At 30.5% G+C, this 20,398-nt stretch overlaps 1 protein-coding gene across 6 annotated transcripts in view; it reads right to left on the minus strand.

The window, feature by feature from the left end:
* Nucleotides 1–2,764: 2,764 nt before the first annotated feature.
* Nucleotides 2,765–20,398, minus strand: part of LOC107447300 (disintegrin and metalloproteinase domain-containing protein 11) — a 204,670-nt gene continuing 187,036 nt past the window's right edge. For 2 of the 6 annotated variants that reach the window (XM_087167333.1, XM_087167334.1), the window contains exons 28-30: nucleotides 15,444–15,593; nucleotides 8,873–9,917; nucleotides 2,765–4,020 (exon numbers count right to left, since the gene is read on the minus strand). In XM_087167333.1, the coding sequence (XP_087023459.1) occupies nucleotides 3,991–4,020; nucleotides 8,873–9,917; nucleotides 15,444–15,593 (1,225 nt within the window). In that variant the 3' untranslated portion in view covers nucleotides 2,765–3,990. Of the gene's footprint in view, nucleotides 4,021–8,872; nucleotides 10,089–15,443; nucleotides 15,594–20,398 lie in introns of all 6 variants that reach the window. The other 4 variants (XR_015435316.1, XR_015435317.1, XM_087167335.1 and 1 more) reach the window with 2 other exon arrangements.

The raw sequence follows: 20,398 nt of genomic DNA on the forward strand, positions 1-20,398 counted from the left end.
AATTTTCTTTTCATCTGTTTTCAATCTTACGTGAAATTCGATAATGTCCTAGTAGGTTATTATTTGTTACAATGCAAAGTTTTTTTAAAAAATTCATTCCTACTTAAAGTTTATATTTCCAAAGTTGCTTCGTTTTTTTCTTATTAAGTGTGGAAGATTATGCGGTAGTGAGAGTTTATTTAAATAATTTTAATAAATTATTTAAATAAACTCGTAAAAACGTTAATGTAATTATATATTTTTTTTAATATGCATTCGTAAAAGATGTTTGGGCTAATACATTGTACATGAACATGCCCGACAAGCGGGTGAAAATTTTAAAACTTTTCCTGGCATGGTAGACAGTGAATTTTACTTCATTTTAAGCCACCCATTATTTTTGTTTTTAAAAATATGGTGCATAATCTTCCACATATTTTTATGATTATCTTTTAAATAGTTTCTAAAACATTTACTGTTGACTGAAAACATCTGATAAGAATCTTCAAATAATAGAAATTTTTTCTATTTCCAATGTTGTTCAAATCAAAGTTCTATGACGTATAATTAGTCATTTCTGGGTTTAGGTAATGTCATTTTTTAAACAATATATTTTTTATAGATAAATTTCCAATGCTCAGTAATAATTTCATCTTATCTATTGATTTATTTTATTTACAAATGTAAAAGTTCTTTTTAAAAATGTAATCTTAGTTTTTTTTTTTTTTTTTTAAATTAATTTTAATTTTGTTACTTAAATTTTCCAAATATTCTTTACTAAAGTGTTTCTTCATAGATGTCAGCACTGAAATCTAATTTGCTTCATATTTTTTCAAATTTATTTATTTTTAAGTATTATTTTATGCGATTCAAGCTATAAGCACTGTTTAAGCATCAAGCTATAAGCATCTTTTTCTTCTTACCGAATTTTTGTTAACTGTTAGATTGGTATATCTATTTTTTAAGGCATTTTATTTTTTACTCCACATCGGTAAATTTTTTTTCTGCTTTCTTTAATCTCAAACTCATTTTCAATTACATTTTCATTTTTTAGCAATACAGACGCATTATAAAGAATAATTTTTTTCTTTGGATAATTATTCCTTATTTTGAAATATTGCATTTACCATCGTAAAGGAATGTGTCCTGAAGAACCTTTACGTTTTTCTATTTTATTTTATTTTATAATTCTTTGTTGTATATATATATTATAACATCTCAACAAACTCTGAAAAGGATAAAAGGATAACTAACTTCTCCATTTTTTTCTAACCTCGTCAATACAGATTTTCATAGTCTGTTCTTGGCAAACTATTTTGAAAAGAATATTCCGTTAAAAAAAAAACACCTTTTCAATTTTCTTAGAAGAACAAACATGTAATTTTTGTACAAAGAGAATTCAAAATGAAGTAAAGGATTGAGACGTTAAGTGAAAATGTATTTCTGAATAAATTTTTCAGACATTTTAAATGGTTTAATGGTTTCCATTTCTTTAAAAATTATTCATTTATTATAAACTACATTCAAACTGCAGTATAAATTAACTAACATAATAAAATATGAGCTTCTTCTTTTGAACAAAGTATGGGACATTACGATCTGCAGTCGATAAGTAAAAATGCAGATTTATTGCGGAAAAGAAACATTTTTTTAAAAATAAATACTTTTACGTTATCAACAAATAATTTCAATATTTTTTGTACATCTTTCTCTAAGTGTTAGTTCTAACAGTAACTATTTAATGTAAATAGTAAAACAATTTGAAATATTGCATTAATTATTTAAAACTCGTGTAACATTCTATATAATCTTGGTATCATTGTTCTATTTATTAGGGAATTATAGGGAAAAAATTTTAGGGAAAAAATTAGCTACAAAATAACAGGCTCTTTATAAAAGTAAAGCAATTTTAAAGTTGCTTAATGCTATTTCATGTCGCCGATTTGCTTCATGTATGTTAGCTAGTTACTTTACATTTTATGCGTGTTAATCAATACGTATTATTAAAAAGTATTTTGTAGAGTTGTACTTACATACTTAGTTACTTTAAAAGATAAATTAATCTGCGCCCCGGCACCGCAACATTAAGAATCAGTTCTAAAACGCATGTATTCGCGATAACTTTATTCTTTGCTAAATTCTGTTAAATGGAATTAATACTGTATCATCTAAGAAGATTAATTCTGCGACGTTGAAAATGAAAACAAAATAAGAGCAATTTCTATTAATGAAGTAACATTTTGTATCTAATGAAAATTCGAAACTAAACAGTTTCAGTTTAAGCCAAAATTTCTGTTATATATATATATTAAGGTTACTTTTTTAAACAACAGCAGTTGTTTAAAATATTGGGACCCATTTGAAAATGATTTTCAAATATTCATAATCTTTATGGATTGTTATTATTAACTAACACCAAAAGTGGAATACAATGTTAAAGAATAAAGTAGAAATAACAATTCTAAGTAGTAGTATATATAGGTTATTTATCTGAGTCGTAATCAGTTAAATTGTTCTAAATTATAATTTAAAAACAAATTTCGGTGACTTTCTACGGAAGGACAACAATCATAGAAAAAATATATTATACTCAATCGTGAATGCTTAATTTACGTTGCAACATTTGATTGTTGACAACACTTATACATTGTCATTATTACATAACTTTGACAACCTTTTTTGTTAACACCTATTTAATGGTATTTTGATGAGGTTTATTTATTATGATTTTTTCAGTCTACTGAGTTATGCTCTCATAACGAGTAATGAAACCATTAAGTAGACATTTTCTTGTTAGAAAAAATATTTCAAATTTATATCTGTTTAAATTTTTACACAACTTAAAAATGCGAAACTCGTATTCGCTATTATCTGATTATTTAAGTATAGTACTGTATTATAGACTAGAAAGAAAAAAAAGCATTCTACTCCGCCTTTTATTGTATTTATTTTGTTGGAGTCTGCCAATAATAAAGTTGAACGTTTAGTCTATAATCAAGACCCACTTCCATTATTTATAAGCTGTGCTTCATTAATAAGGAAGCTTTCAGAACTTATTTTTTCAAGACTTGTTGGTTAAAATGTTGGCTTTCAAAGATGGCGGTAGTTGATTTAAGCCTAAAATTGGCGGCCCATTGATTTAAGCCTACTTTAAGGCTTAAATCAGTGGGAATAAATGGGAATAACTATTAAGGGAATAACTGTCTTTTATAATGTAAGTGGGTCTTTTGTCTATATATATACGATGCATCATTTAATTAAATTGTTGAGCATATGTATAAGTCACCATGTCATAAATATACGCTTCAATACATTTAAAGAACAAGTTTTGAAAAAAAGTTCTATATGCATACATTCGTGAAGAATCTATAGAAGGACTTCGACGAATCGTAATGATAATCACGAACGACGGCTATTGAAGATAAGGAAGAATCTCTATGATCAAGAAAATGTGGAAGTATGTGATCGATGATGACGTCACAAACTAGGAGCGTCGTCACAAACCAGGTTGGTGACGTCACACTATACGAAAATAGCAACTGGAAAGATCTGAAATGGATCGTTTTAGTTATTAACTAGAGCGCTGAAAGAACTACAGCGCTTAGCAGTTTTTCGACACATGGTCCCGGAAGAAAGAAAAAAAACGAGACGAAAGAAACAAAAATATCCATCCAATAAAAATCGCCAAACTAATATGCCATCTATCACAATTTTTCACTAATTTGTCTCTCTTTTTTTTTAGTTCCTTCAGCGCCATTTTTATATTTGTGTTAAAAAGTTTGCACAAAGAACAACGTTCTTTTATTTCTGGCGGAAGCTTTGTTCTCCGGCTTGGATGAAAGCTAATGTATGAAACCATGCTTGGATGAGCCAAATTTCCTTCAATTATGAAAGTGATTTTTTTCCCTCTGAAATTTTGCAGTCGAGGACTTGAAATTGGCCACTTAGCACACTCCTTCGGGACCTTCTGTGATGTGAGGCAGCGGATACCTTGGATGGTCAGGAGGGCAGTTACCATCGCTGGGCTCGTAAAGATGACATCTGGAAGTATGAAAAAAAACATAAAAAAATTAGCATTTAATATTTCTAAGATAGAATGTTGATCAGTTAATTCGACGAATATAATATAATGGAAAACTTAAGTAGATTTAGATTAAGTAGATGAAAATAAAACTATAAGTGGATTAATTTTTAAGGTTAAAACGTTATTTAATGTAGGGGTAAACTTGAGTTGAAAAGGTACGATAAGTGAAGAGAATAAAAGATGACATCTGGAAGTATGAAAAATCATAATAGTATCACTCATTGGGGTTTAATATTTCTAAGTCAGAATGTCGTTCAGTTAATTTGACGAATAGAATATAATGGGATTTATTTATTTTTAAGGACGAAATGCTATTTAATGCAGGCTGAGTTGAAAACGTAAGATCTGTAATGACAAGAATATAATATTCCTTGATATCAAGTTTATTAGAAAAATCAATTCTACGTCTATCAATATGTATCGATCTGCATGAATAAAAAAAACTGGAAATCGAAGCCATCATTACTCCATCATTTGTAATCTTAAGTCGAAATATCACAAGCTGACAGAATATCAGGGGGAACTTTGAACCTGGTTGGTAGAGCAATGGGCCCATGTTCAAGAGTTCGTGGGTTCGATCCCAGGCCGGAAGAGGACTCCCCGTGTAGTAACTGGTCATTGATGCAGGTTAAATCTGTCGAGTAGCTAAGTTTTCCATGTTCCCATAACAAATCAATACCTCTGGGGCTACTGATCCAGGAGTTTTCTTGTCTCCTGGATTGCGTTCAAAATTACAAAGCTACGGAGTTGAACATTAGTAGTCGTAAACCCGAAATATGGTCGGCTGTTCAACGACGGATATAAAATATAACTGCCGTACTACGACATGTTTTTACAAAACGAATGGTCTTAACTGAAAGGCAAGTTTCAATCAGGGATCGGAAAACAAAGAGCGTTTGTTTGAATTAGAGAACATAATAAAGAATCTTTATTGTTGAAGACATAGTTTTTTTTTGTCGTTTGCCTGTTTAGGCAGTGGGGGTGCGATTGTTCCTGTTTTTCAGTGGCACCATCTATGGCCTGGAATTCGACTTCTGCCACGCCATTCACACAACCACTACCCGTTTATAGGGCGGGTCACATTCACACACAAAGGAGAAAGGACATAGAACACACAGAGAGAGAAAGAAACATCCATGCCTTGCCCGGGATTCGAACCCAGTACCTTTCTAATGCAAGAACAGTTCCCTGCCCCCTACACAGGCCGGTTGGCTGAAGACATAGTAAACAAATCAAAAGCTGCTGAGATTTTGAATCCAGAACAGAGTGAAGCTGCAATGCTATTTAAAATAGGGCAACAACAATTCTTACAACTACGCCATTTCGTACAAAAGAGTCTTCTTTGCCGCCAATAATTTCTGTCTACGATTAATATCTAGTTAAATCATTAGTTCTGAGAAAGACGACGTTTTGCTCACTGTAAAACGTCGAAAATGCTACATAGAAATCGCCATTGTAGCATTTTGCTCTTTGCTTTGCGATTTCACATTATAAATACAAGTTAATTTCAGAAATATTGATTTTTTTTTTAAAGTGTTTTTTCTGGAAATAATGTTCTGCAAGTAGAATTTTTTTAAACAGAATATCGTTATTTTTTTACCCTTAAATCAATTTAAAAATTATATATTAGCTTATTAAATTTTATTTCATAAGAAACATTACCATGTATAAATTTAACGACTCTACAATTTATAGAAACTGTTATTAAAACATATATTGATCCTAGCCGAAAATGATAAATAATTAACGAAACATGGAGTTTAAAGATGTGTTGAGTATTTTACCAATTTTCTTCATTGATGGAATATTTCTTTCGTGTTTTTATAACCACAAATTTCTTAATTTTTCTAGACATATAAAATGCGTGATTTGTAATTTATAAGTGAATTATTTGAAATTTAATACTCAGCTAATTGATACATTATAAAATCTGTCTCCAAGTCATGATCGCATATTTCTTTTTTTTTAAGAAAATTAATTATAGCGTGGTGTGCATTCAAACAACGTAAAAAGTTTTATTTGAGCACTTGAAATAAGTTATAGCCCACATAGCTATTCATATTCGAGTATGAATAGAAATTATTTTTCTTTTCAAATATGTTCGAGAATCAGGGTAAATACATAATAGATAGCCAATTTTGAATTTAAAAAAAAGTTTTTTCATAGTTTTGATTGAAAAAAAAATATATAAAATTATTTTCTATGCATTTCGTTTTCTTAAGTAATCCTCATAACTTTACTAAATGATTTCTATACATTTTGCAAAAATTTGTTTTTAAAAAATGATTTTGGAAAGAATCTATATTTGAAACCAATAACTAACTATAACTATTAATGATCAATAATTAAATGATCGATCCTTTAGTTTAGCTAAATGTAAGTGTAAAAATATCTTTCCTCTTTAGTGATTTGTGGTCAATTACAGGACAAATTAATATTGATTCTGAAAATTAATTCAACATATTTAGTTTTTTTTTCTCTTAAGGTATTTTTAAATTGTTTTTTTATTAGTCTATTATCATTATGTTTTTGTTTTTTCTCAAATCAATTTTAGTCGATTTTTATAGTAATTTTTTTGTTGATAAAAAACTGATTTCAGAAAAAAAAATTTCAAAAATTTTTTTTATCCGCTTTTTTGGATTAAGCTATTGTTTATTTTTCTCTATAGTGATTTCTTGGCAATTTTAAAAGAAATATTATTATTTATTTACCTAAAAAAAATATTTTAAAATTTTCTATTAGGCCTTCCTTGCAATTTTCTAATAAAAAAGTTTTTTTTTCTGCATCTGTGTTGCCTAAAATTTTTTCATGATTTTTTACAAATTCCCCAGTAAAAATTTTTTTAATACTCTTTGAAACAAAAATTTTTTTAAAAAAAATTTTAGTTTAAGGTTTTTTTACAGTTTTATCTCAAGTGACTTTCAGTATATTTTTTTAAAGAAAAAAGAACTATTTAAAATTCCATTTTTGATATATGAAATACGTGACATAATAAATAATATTTTCTAAGTTTTAGTGAATCTTGATTATGCTTTAAAATATTTATAAAACTTAATTTTTCAATTTCTTTTTTTTAATCTTTGTCTTTTAAGATAACCTTAATATTTGAATTAAATATTAAAATCTTTCTCACTTTCATTTATTTTAGGAAATTTTTAATGCATAATAGGTTTTGTGCAAGTTTTAATGGATTCATTATGCAGCTATAAAAATAATTTTACTGAGTTATAAGATATTAATTAAATGAGAGTCTTTAACATTTTTCTTGTTCTCGAACTATATTTATTGCAGGTATATTTATTTTATAAACAAAATTGATTTGACTCTAATTTATTTTGCGTTTAACTTTATCAGTAAAATTTTCTAATTTATTTGCAAAATTTTTCTTACATCTAGTTTTATTAGTTTTTGAATTAAAATTTACATCCATTCAAATTATATTACTAACATTCTGCTTTAAATTTAAGCAAAAATTGAGAGTTTTTTTTAACATAATTTCATTCTGCTCATTTACATTATTTACAATCTTATTTATTTTATTTATAATTATTTATTATATAATGACTAATTACAGTGGAACTTTGCCCGTATATTAATTTCATAAGCAAAATTGATTTGACTCTAATTTATTTTGCGCTTAACTTCATCTGTAAAAATTTAAATTGTTCTAATTCGTTTACTACATTTTTCTTACATCTAATTTTATTAGTTATTGTTGAATTAAAACCTGCCATTTAAATTCTTATTACTTACTTACTGCTTTAAATTTAAACAAAAATTGTGAGGCTTTTTTTTAACGTAATTTCATTACTCTTATTTATTTAATTTACAATCTTCACAACTAAAAATTGACATGGTTCTAATTTAGTTATTAAACTCAGCTGTAACAATTTATCAATATTTTAGTTTTTTTCATCATTTTTTAATTTTTCTCATTTTTTTCAGTATTAGTTAAAATAGCTAATGATTCTGCAACTGATTTATTTAGAGTATTTAAGCATTGCAGCTATTTCTTATTCCAATGAAAATGTATGACTACAACATTGTAGAAGTTTGAACCGATGTTTTAAATAATTGTTTACATTTATATTTGGTACTCTTATGTATTGTAACACCCTCACTTGCGCAGTTCGTAAGAAAATTTCAGTTTCTAGTTAGGGTTGAATTTTAAACATTGTGCATTTCTGAGTAAAAGACTGCAGTAAAAAATAGTGTATTTCTAAGTTAAAGGCTGCAGTAAAAATAGTAACTATGTTCACTTTCGGTATCATAAAAGTTTTTATGAATCAAAACAATAGATGAGAAAACTGCTGTTCAAGTTTTGCTGATTCAGGTAAAAAAAAATTACCAGTTTTACCGGATTTCAGATCGCTTTAAATTAGTGGCTGGAAAGTTGCGTCGATAATTTATTTTTACGCTTAGTAAATTCGGTGAAAGTTACTTTTGGTTTATGAAAACACGAATTCAATTATCTCAAGGTTGTGTCAACAGTTTATTGTTATTGATTTAACTGCTTTATGAATAAAATTTTTGAATGGACAGTTTTTTTGATACGATACCTTTATTTTCGGCTAGGATCAATGAAAAGTTATCAAAGAAAATTGTATATTCTTTACTTTTGAGTACAAATCTAATAAGAATATAATCAAAAGAGTTATTAAACTTAATTTTTTTTAATGATTGGGGAGGACAGTTCGCTAATTTTCGAACTACGTAAAAATAACTCATTCAACGAAATAAACTATACTAAAATATATCTACCCTGATAATGAATTTGAAAAGAAAAAATAATTTAAAAATGTATAGAACCTTATATTCCGGAAACTTTTTCTTTCCCTTTCTCTTAGCTCCTAATGGCAACGACCCAGTTGACATGGCGGAGGGCGGACCCAGGATTTCTGGCTCTACTTTGGCAGTGCGTGCGCCCCGCACTGAGGGCGGAACAGGAGGCGGCAGAAAGGCATTTTCTTCAGAAGAATTTGCATACGAGTCCTCAGAGGGAGGTGGGCTCGGAGCATAATCGCAAGGCTCGGGAGCCCGTTTGCCTCTAGATTTGTTCGAATACGAATAGTCTCTTTTGGTGGTCACAGGCAAAGCTTCCTCGCTGGCACTCCTCACCAGATGGTGAGAAGAATAAGTGCTTCCGTCATCGTCGTCACTTTGATCGTCATCGTCATCCTCTTCGTTCGAGAAGTGCCCTCTTTTGGTGGAGGAGGCGCCACTTGCCTGCAGTCGACCGAGAAGGTAATGAAGGCCCGGATCCACTTTGCCATCACTTCCCGACCGGTCTTGCCTGCCGAGCAAGTAGTGCCTGTCCGCCTCTGGCTCACTCAACCGGATCTCGTCGGAGCAAGCCGGAGACATGTGCTGCTGTAGAGGATGGTGCTCCAACTGTCTCAGGAGATCTTCCAAGTTCCGGATGCGGATCGGAACCGGCATAGGTTCGTCCATGTCTATATCTTGTTCTTTGGCGACGTTGACAGTGGAATAGCTCGCGTCGATCAAGCTTTTGTGGCTCTCCTGAGATGGGCTGCGTTTGCTGTCGCCGAGTCTCTGCGACGCGGAATGCAGAGCCTCGAGGATCTCTTCGTGGTAGCCATTGATGTTCTTAAGAGTTCGTTCCACGTCACTGGATGAGTCCACGTTGTTCTCCTCTCCCGGATCTTCACCGTCTTCCCAGTCCGGACGTCCGTGTTTCAGGATGCCTTTCTCCGGTACTCGGGTCAGATTATCCGGTGAGAGCTCAATGAAGGTGGACGCATCACCCGGCGGTGGGGGTGGACGGGTGCTTTCCACTGGCAACTTGGGAGGAGTGTCTTGCTGCCGACGTTGCAACTCTTGCAGTTTGTCCTCCCTGCAGAGATGGGGTCAACAGTCTGACTCGTCAAAATTATTATCAGCACGAAGTTTCATTAGGCGGGCTGGGACGTAGCCCTGCTCTTTCCTATCTGGCGTCATTTGGTCAGCGTGCTCAGCGAAGTTGTCCTTGGCTGATCGCTCGCACAGGATATAGCCCTGACCAGAGCTGCAACAGAACAGGAGAGAAACAGGGCTAGATCCGTGCCCAATTTTATTTCTACTTGTAAAGAGTCTACTACACATTTCTCAGTTGCATGCACCAGGAGTGAGTGGTAAAGTTAAGCAAGTTGGTTCAAATTATTATCTATGTAAGTTTAGTTAAATAGTTTCGAAATTTTGTTCTTGTTTAAAGTACACATTTTTCTCCTATAATGCTTGAATTTGGCATCGTACAAATTCAATAATTTGTTGTTTTTCAGTTAAAAAGAATTTATCTTTTTACAAAAGCGAGCGTATTAATTAAATTAAGAACACGTTTCAACTTGACCTGATTTATTTTGTTGTTTTTGAAGTTCTATTACGTGTGTCTCTTTATAATTTATTCAATATACTCTCTCTCTTTGATTTCGAAAGTAGCCTACCAGGTTTTGACAGTTATCAACAATTTCCTTGATTTCTGTAACCAATTTTGAATTCAAAAGACTTTTTTGGTTCTGCAGTCCGTTTTTATAATTATTTTCGTGTAGATAGTTCAAAAGATTAAGATCAGGGTTAGAATTAAAATCAGAATTAAGATCCGGAGAGTTTCCTGGCCTTCAAAATGACCAAATCATTCAGGCTTTAAAAGTCATATTTGTTTTCAGCTAAGCTCCCCATCATTATATATATATATATATATATATATATATATATATATATATATATATATATATATATATATATATATATATATATATATATATATATATATATATATATATATATATATATATATATATATATATATATATATATATATATATATATATATTTGTTACTGTGACTGATCGAAATGGGTGGTTGTTGACTTTCGCCGGAGAATGTTGACTGTTGACAATCACATAGTCTCTTTGGAAAATGTCTGAAATATATATTAGGTCTAGTGAAGGTCTGTCCAGTATACATTTGCCTGGTTTGCCCTACATGAATGTTTTTTTAAGGTTCAGTGCCATTGTTTGACATTCATTTGTCTGGTATGCCCTACATCAATGTTTCTTTTAAGGTTCAGTGCCACTGTTTGACATTCATTTGTCTGGTATGCCCTACATCAATGTTTCTTTTAAGGTCAAGTGCCACTGCCCAGTATGCATTTAACCGGTACTTCGAACACTGATGTTTCTCCTTATCTATCCTATTAACATATCGAATAAATACAATAATACCAACGAATAAATTAATATCAAATCGGTTATAACAAATATTTTGGACATGCGATTGTTGAGCGACAATGTGATTGTTGACATTCACCGGCGAAAGTCCACATTCCCTTGATGCCGGTTATTCACTATGGCACATATATATGAAATATTGCAAAGTTTATCCTTGAATTGTAACTTCTAGCTTAAATTTGACCTCATTATTCCTTCAACAGGATAAAGCGATCTCATGAAAAATACTCCAAAACATTTACCTGTCCAATACGTCATTAATTTACCTTTGATTAAATTAATACGCTCCCTTCTGTATTGATATTTGTGTAAATAAGCGACTTAACACTTTGGACAAATTTAAAATTAATTAATTAATTATAGATAAAAAGTATTTAATTTAATTAAATAATTACATTATTTCTGGTCAAGGAATGTAAACTCAATAATTTTCATGAACGTACGGGGTCGATTGTCGACAAGGCAATTTCTGTTTATGATGAAATATATTTGAGTAGTTGCTTAATTAGTGACATGCTAACTTGAATTTTATTGCATTCAACTTTACCGGTCATCCTTGGTATTTAGGAAGTATATGCAAGTATATAATATGGATAATAAAAAGGCATTAATTAACTAATTTCTAAAAACATGAGAAATTTGTTTGTTAGGTGTGATTGCAAAGGATCGTTACCAATTTGAAATAAATTTAAAAAATGGTGTTGCGCACTTCCGGTGAAAGTGCAGAAGAATGTAATTCTTAAATACTGAGAACAACTCACTTATTATAAAAAAAACATGCATATATATATATATATATATAAATATATACTTTCAACCCTTGGTGGGTCGCAATGCATTTGGCTTCAAATTTGATACCGACATTTACAATCACTTGGCATTAAATACTATTACAATACAACTAAGGTATGCAAGGATAAGATATTACTAAGGTATGCACTGAAGTAAGTTTTTACTCGTACATTCAGGCAAAAACAAAATATATTCATTCATGAGTTAAGGCTTGGATCTATTCCTCATTCTTATAAATTATAACTATTCTTTCTATGAGAAATTTTGAAAAGTGAAAACTAATGAATGCTGAAAGAAAAAAAAAAGGCAGAACTAACAAAATTATATTAAAAAATAAAGAAATTGTTATTTAGACGAATAAAAGGTCATAACATGAAACCTTTCTGTCTTTGTTAAATTATCGTAAGTTATGACAAAATTACAGTAACTACCTTGTTTCGTAGGAGCACTAATCTTAAGCATGCGATGTGATATCATCTGTTTCCGTATACAATGTGAGAAGTTCAAACTGTTATTTTTGTTATATTGACTACAAAATGAAACGTGAGTGTGAGTTGAAAACTGTAATTTTAATTTAAAAATAAATACGACTCTTATAAATTTATTTTGAAATAAAAGTCATAAATTTTTTTTACTTGTAAAGTTGTTGATATTTCATTCTTCTTTATAGTATTTCCATCATATCTTGGTTTACAAATGTAAATGTTTTACACAATAAAATAAAGAAATTTTATTCGAGAAAGAATGAAGTAATTATTAAAAAAATATCCATGTTTTTTAAATAGTTTTACACACTTCAAAACGAGTACCAAGTGCTCAAATAAAATTTTATAAATTTGTACACATATTCAGGTTATAGTATCGAATAACTCGATTAACAATTTCACGGAATTTAAAATGTTTTGTAATTTAATTAATTTGTAGTTTAAAGCAAAATCATTATCTGATAAGTGAATTGAAGATTAAAAAACTTTTTAGTTTAAAAAACTTTTTAGTTTAAAAAAAAAACATTTATTGAATGGCATCACGAATACCTCAGGCAGAGGACGCTTCAATCGCATGCTCCTAATCCATGTTCCAAATAGCAATGTTATGTTTCTTTTAAATAAAATTAATATATTATGCACCATAAAAGTAAGTAAGGCTTTTTTCCTCTGTGAAGCATAGTTAATTAGAAGATCATTGTTTATCACTTTTCAAGATGTTTAGCTTTGTTTAAATTAAGACTAAATTTTAACTGAATCGATAAAAATGCAAAAAAGACTAATGCAGATTGAATTTTATGATCAAACAGCTATCTTAAAAGAACAGAAACAGCCATAAAATAAATCTGTAGCATACTTCATGATTAAATGTAAGAAATTTTTTATTTTTATCTCACATAGTAAAGTGCTTAATTTTTCCTATTAAACTTCATATAGATTTAATAAAATGCCACGTTCAAGAAAAAAAGTTACGTTTTAAGATACTTTGAATGTGTTTTATTCAGTGTGTTATGTATTTAACGCCCTCAGTGTATATGTTTAGAGAACTTTGTTAAAAACGTAAGCTAAATTAAGGGTCGTAAATTATTAATGAAAGCTAGGAAAAAATGAAACAATTAATCAAAAGATTAAAAACATAAAAATTTGCTTGGATTATCAGATGAATTTCGTAATTTTTATTTATTATTATTTTTTTCTCTTCTCCAGGCAATCAAACCAGTTATGGTAATTTTAATGTTTTCATCTTCAATAGATTCCTCAGAAAGTTTCTTCGTTTGTATATTAATTGGCGAACCGCAGCATGTCTATTTTTTCCTTCTTCTATGACAAAGATTTTAAAATTATATATTAAGTACGGCAATTATGAAATACCTAGTGTAGTTTCTTTTATGGCATAATATAATTAGCTATTGGAATGCAGTTTATTATACCGACCCTGGCAAAAATGTGTGTGATAAAATATCATTCGAAAATTGTTTTTAAAAAATCGCTTCCAAATACGTTAGCAAGACAAATACCGAAGGTGTGAGGTAAAATTTCTTCGAAAAAATATACAAATAAAAGAATTAAAACACCAACTCAAATTAAAAATGTCAAACTTAACGCAAAACAATTGTTTTATACATTAGAAACGAAATTAGCTTGAATTAAATTTCAAAGTGGCCGGATAACGCTATTGGTCAAAAATGACGTCACTATTTGGAGATGGTATATACTGGCTGGCGATGATGCGATTTTAGAAAATTGCTGAAAATGTAGACTTTCAACAAGTTAGCTTTTGATTTTTATTTAATAAATTTATTACAGTTTCAAGATATTTCACTACATTAATTTTCAAATATCTTTTTAGCCTAATATTTAAAAAAAAACAATTTAAGTAAAAGAAAAACATTAATTCAATTTACTGAATTTTAAAAAAGCACAAATGGCATTAAAAATAGTAACAGTACTACTACAACTGGGGCTAAGTTTTTATAAGACCTGTTTGGGTAGTTAATATGAATACTGTGACAATAGACAGTATTTTGTTTTCCTTCTGTTACAAGCGTTTAGAGAGCATAATGCATAAGACTAAATAAATATTTGTTTCAATAACTGAAATTGCGTAAAAGAAATATTTTTTACAATTGGCACAATTTCGCGATAGTTTCTGTTAGAGTCATAAGTCATGGAAATAAAACTGAATATTGATATTATGTAAACATTTACAAGAATGAAATAAATCCAGAGCACGCGTGAAAACGTAATCAATAGCCGGAAATTAAATAAACGCCAACCAACTCACACACGTGAGCAATAGAGTGATCTTGCCATTTTGAAATTTAATCGCTGATTGTGAGCTTTGCAGAAAATGAGTGTTAAAGAAAATGGACAGAGCAAAAATGCACTTTTTCAGTGTTCAACCGAAACTTAACGAGAAATTTATTTCAAAAAATGATTACTTAGAAAAATTATTTATGTTCAATTAGAAATCTTAATAGTATCATAAGAGAAATATTTGGTAAGTATATAATATTTGGATAGTATTATAAGAGAAATAATAGTATCATAAGAGAAATAGTATCATAAGAGAAGTGTTCTTTATTGTACATTTATTTTTAGATGAGTAATTTCAACAAATTGCGAAGCAATCATCTGGGTTTAAAAATAAAAAATAAAAAAAACTGATTCAAAAAAATGTGTTTGGTGATTTAAGCAAATGGACAACAACACATTATGAATTTATTTGGTTCTATTAGTTTATTCTTTATTTTAAAAAAATGTTTTTTTTTTAAAGAAACTTTTTTCCAAGAGAAGTTTGAAAAAGGGAAAGTCCATTTTCCTTAAACCTGTGAATGCATAAATGTGAATGAAATAAATGAATAGAATGGAAGTTACCTGTAGGAAGGCATGCTGCCAAAGGTAATGATGCGGTTGACATTTTCTTGTGAGCCGCTGAGCTTTTTACCCGCAAGAGGCATATGCAGTTTTCTGCCGAAACGCTTCTTCAAGTAGTCTGACGCACCTTTCGGTAATATACCGCTACGCCTTTAACAAAACACACAACAACAACAGCATTAACATACAAAAATATTGTAAGTGTTCTCTAACCACCACCTATTATACATATATTCAGAGACAACATTCAAATCTTTCAGTCGACCACTTTACGAGTAGCTAGAGAGGCCTAAACCCGAGTTCTGTGTTGGAATAAAAAATGCAGTTCAGTGTTGGATGCTAATACGAGTTACAATTTTTTTTCTAAATAATGTGAGTAATATTTACCTCGAATCAAAATTCCGATACCAGTTTCTAATATAAACAAAAAGGGTATAGTTTGTCTATGTAAATAACTCCCCCAGCCATTTTTCTGGAATAGTGGTGGTGACTATGGTGACGAGGTTTAACTACTTTAAGTAGGGTTGTTGGATCATTAAACACAGGTTTTCGCTCTGGTCGTCGAGGGAAAGAAACTCCCCTTTTTGAAATGCGCTATGTCTTATTTCCATAGCAGCAGACGGCCTTAGATTTCGTGATGAGGGGAGTTCACTCTATACACAAACTATATAGAAAATATAAGCACCTAATAGGGAAGGATGATTGACTTATTTTTCCCTGCAAGGGAAGAGGTGGGGTATAAGTTTACTTAAAGTATTAAAATCTCACTATTTGAAAAAGAAATTATTAATTGCAAACAAAAATTGTAGCAAAATATTTTAAACAAAATTAGGTACAGAAAATTTTAAATTTGAAAGAAAGTTAATTTTGGGGGAAAGAAAAAGTTCGAAAAATATTTCTTCTAGAAATTTTAGCGGTCAGGAGTTTTAACCGCAGGATGAATGATTCCTAAAGAATATTCTATACAAGATTTCATTAAATGAATTGAAACATAAATTCTGTCTCGTGCAGAAAGTTGCATTTTTTATTCGAATTTAATGCTGAAAATAGATAGCTACCGTAAAAGTCAAAGTGAAAAATAAGGTTGCGAATTTTTTACATAAGCATGGGAGGGGTAATCTAATTTACACAATTTTGTTCACAAGGAGGAAAGGGGAGTTTAAAATTGCCAAAAACATGCTTTTGTAATATATGGACGACTTTTAATAAGAAAGAATTTTAATATTATTTAATATAGTTTAATATTACATACGAATTTTAAAAACTGAGTCTTAAGTGGATTAAAAAGAAAGAAAAAAAATAATCTATTTTTGCCACACTAAAAAGCGAATAGCATTACATTTTTGAACAAAATTCTATTATCTCCGAAAAGTCTTTCTCTCATGTCTTTCTATAGCCTAGAAAGAAGTCTCTTCACCGTTCGCCAGGAGCAGAGACGGTGATCATGGTTACGAGGTTTAGCTATTTCAAATAAATATTCACGACAGGTTTCTGCTCAGACAGGCAAGCGAAAAGAAATCGGGGAAGAGAAAAGCTCCCCTCCTTGAAATGCGTTATTTCTAATTTCCATAGCAGCAGACGGCCATAGACTTTGAGGTGAGGGGTGTTCTTTCTATAGACTAACTGTAAGGGATGCGAAATTTCAATTGGTCAATATACAAACGAGAATAAGTTTACTTTGGAACGCCATTTTATTTTATTGAAATCGTTGATGGATAGTAGGAATCTAAAAATTGAAATTTTGAGTACTTTTTCATTTGCTAGTGAATGCAATGTGTGATTTGCAAAATTGCATTAATTATATGCATAAAAAACAATTTTATTTTTGTCACACATAAAACGAAAAGCTATTTCTACATATCGACTGACGAACCATACATTAATCGTCTTGAGTGTGATTATTTTCGATATTTTATTTAAGATTCAAGATTTTTAGAGATTCATAGATTCAAGTTTTTTTTAAAAATTTTTATTATTTTTTAAATAGAACTTTTAAAAAAATCTTTTTTCCTTCTCCATTCGTTGTTTGAAAGGAAAGTTAAAGCATAACCTATAAAATAAATGCTAAATTAAAGTTTCCACGTTAAATGGGGATTTCATTTTGGCTTCCCTTTTTTCTTTTTTTTTTTTTTTTTTTCATCTTGCCTTGCTATAATAGGTCAAAAATTAGTTTCAAAAAAACATAAATCCAATTTCTACTCTAAAAAATTTTTTATTCTCTTTTTGGATTTCGATATTATTTTGTTTGTGGCATTTTATATGTCTGTTAATATTAATTCATATTCCACAAAAATTGTGGGGGACGGGATAGCTTGGTTGGCGGGACCCTAGACTCACGTTCGTAGGAACGAGAATTCGAATCCAGCATGCCGAAGACTCCCCGTGTAGTAAATGGTGACTAGCGCATGTTAAATCTCTCGGGTCACAAAGTCCTCCATGTTCCCATAACAAATTATCCCTCTGGGGTAATGAGTTGGACGTTCTCTGGTTAATGTCGAAATTACGATCTATGGATGAATGAATGCATGTATGAATGGGTCCGCCCTATAAACCGGTGCGGCGTACGGGTGACGAATTCTTGGCCATAGATGGCATCCCTGGAAAACAATTACAATCACACACCATGCCTTAATGGCCTACGGTAACAGCAACAACAACGGCAACAAAAATGGTGAAAATATATGTAAAAAACTGTGGTTAGAGAACATTTTGTTATAAATAACAATAGTTAGAAGGTTGTATGTACTTAACACAAAGTCAAGACTGAATCTTAAGAATAAAGTATGAATAATAAATATTTTATTTTTCCCTGAGGAATTTAAAAGAAGGTGAAGGTGCATCGCAATTGTGTCATGATGTATAATTTAATTAGTTTACACGGTTTTTCAGATAAGAGTAATAAATAAAAAAATCTGTTTATTATTATTTACATTACGTCAACGTATTCTGTTAACAGAAGTTAAATGAGCTAACCTATACAATTCAAAATAATGAGCTTTGATTTGGTGGATCTTGATAGTATGTTTTAAACCCATCAAGTTGACATTGTTAAGTTTATCTGTCAGTACTGTACGTATTCAATTACACCTAAAGTGTCATTAAATTATTATAAAGTCAAGAAGTAAATAGTCATCTAGATTAGCATACATTACACATGAAGCAAAATTTTGAAAGAAATACACTGGTTTAAAAAATTAAGAGACTGGGTCGATTATCTCTAGAACTACTGAAACGATTTTAATGACATTTGATACAATACAAAACAAATAAACATTGTAAAACACACACGTGACACTCGTTGGTGTCGGAAGGTATGAAATTGCCACAGGACAATTGTATCAATGTATTTGCATATCAAATGTCATTAAAATCGATCCAGTAGTACTGGAGATAATCGACCCAGTCTGCAATTTCTCTTAATTTCCATCACCAGTCTAGATTAGCATACATTAGACAAGAACGAAAATTATGTAGAAATAGATATCAGTTATAGTAAATTATTATAAAGTCAAAAAGTAAATACAAACTTAGATCAGCATACATTACACATAAAACAAAATTTTAGTAAAAAATAGATATCAATTAGTAAATCACACAATTAGATAAGCATGCGTAACACAGAAAACAAAAATCGGTAGGAAATTTGCTTATGGAAACAATAAGTAAATCATGCAACTAGAAAATCATGCGTAGCATATAAAACAAGAATCAGCATGAAATTGATATATGGTGTCAATAATTAAACACGTAACTATATTAGCATACATGAAACAAAATTCGAGAGGGGATAGATTTGTGACGTCCATAAGATGAAGCGTAACTGTACTTCTATATAGATCACAAAAAAGTTTTTTTAAACAAAGCAAACATTAGAATATATTGATTAGACCAAAAAATTCAGGGGAAAATTGATAAACAGAATTAGAATAACAGTTTTCCTAACATTTTGCAAAAAAAATAGCATGTATGAGAATTTATTTGGTAAAAGATCGTGAAAAATTATAAATGAAATTTTCATTTGCATGCGTATAAAACCTATAACCTACATAAAACCTATTAAATAAGGCAAAACCTATTCACCAGTGCTATCCGTCTAGGTAAATAGGTTTTATCTTTTGTAGATAAATACTGGTTCCAGTAATACTCTGGTAACTCCATTTTAGCTCATCTCTTTCTTTTCTTTATTTCCTCCATCTTTTTTTTATTTGCCGTACAAAATAAAATTTAAAAAAATAAATAAATCACTTAAAACTTTTTTTCATTAGTTTGTGACGTGCAAGATCAGTAAAATCATACACAAAGTTTCATTTTATATAAGTGTAAACAGCGCGTTGCTAGGGACAACGTAACTTTACTTACAATCCTGACGAATTTAAATATTAAAAAGGTGATGGATGTAAATATTTTTCCTCATTAATAATCGTCGTCAATTTACTTAGTATTTATTAACCCGTGGCATCGACAATGTCAACCCTCATCTATGAAAAGGTACCCCAACATAGAATCGAGCTAACATGTCTTATATACTTGTGAATTGGTATTGTGTCTTTTTTTGTAGTGGTAGACACACTACAGTACTCCCCTACCAGAATTTTATCTGACATAGAATTCGATGAACCGGATACCACTAGTTGATTCATTGCTGTTTTATGGGAAGCCGGGAGAGCTGTAGTAAAATCACCGTACTTTTGAGTGCTAAATCATGAGAACTGTATTAAGTTGACTGTCGTGGTTGCTCTTGTGGTGCCATTAGCAGTCCAGTGTGTACAGGCCGCCGTATGTGATCGAGACTGAGTAGCAACGGCGAGAGGAGGTGGATAATGTCGTAGTCGCAAGTCAACTGTGGACCATCCATCGAAGTAGGCAAGATCAGATCAAAGTGGGAGTTTCTGTCAAGGTAAGCATGGTCGCATGACGTCCAGGTCACCAATGTGGGGAGAGGTGTTTTCGATAAT

This window comes from Parasteatoda tepidariorum, chromosome 7 (assembly GCF_982258835.1).
Source record: "Parasteatoda tepidariorum strain Cologne lab strain chromosome 7, Ptep-v5.0, whole genome shotgun sequence".
Taxonomy (NCBI): Eukaryota; Metazoa; Arthropoda; class Arachnida; order Araneae; family Theridiidae; genus Parasteatoda; species Parasteatoda tepidariorum.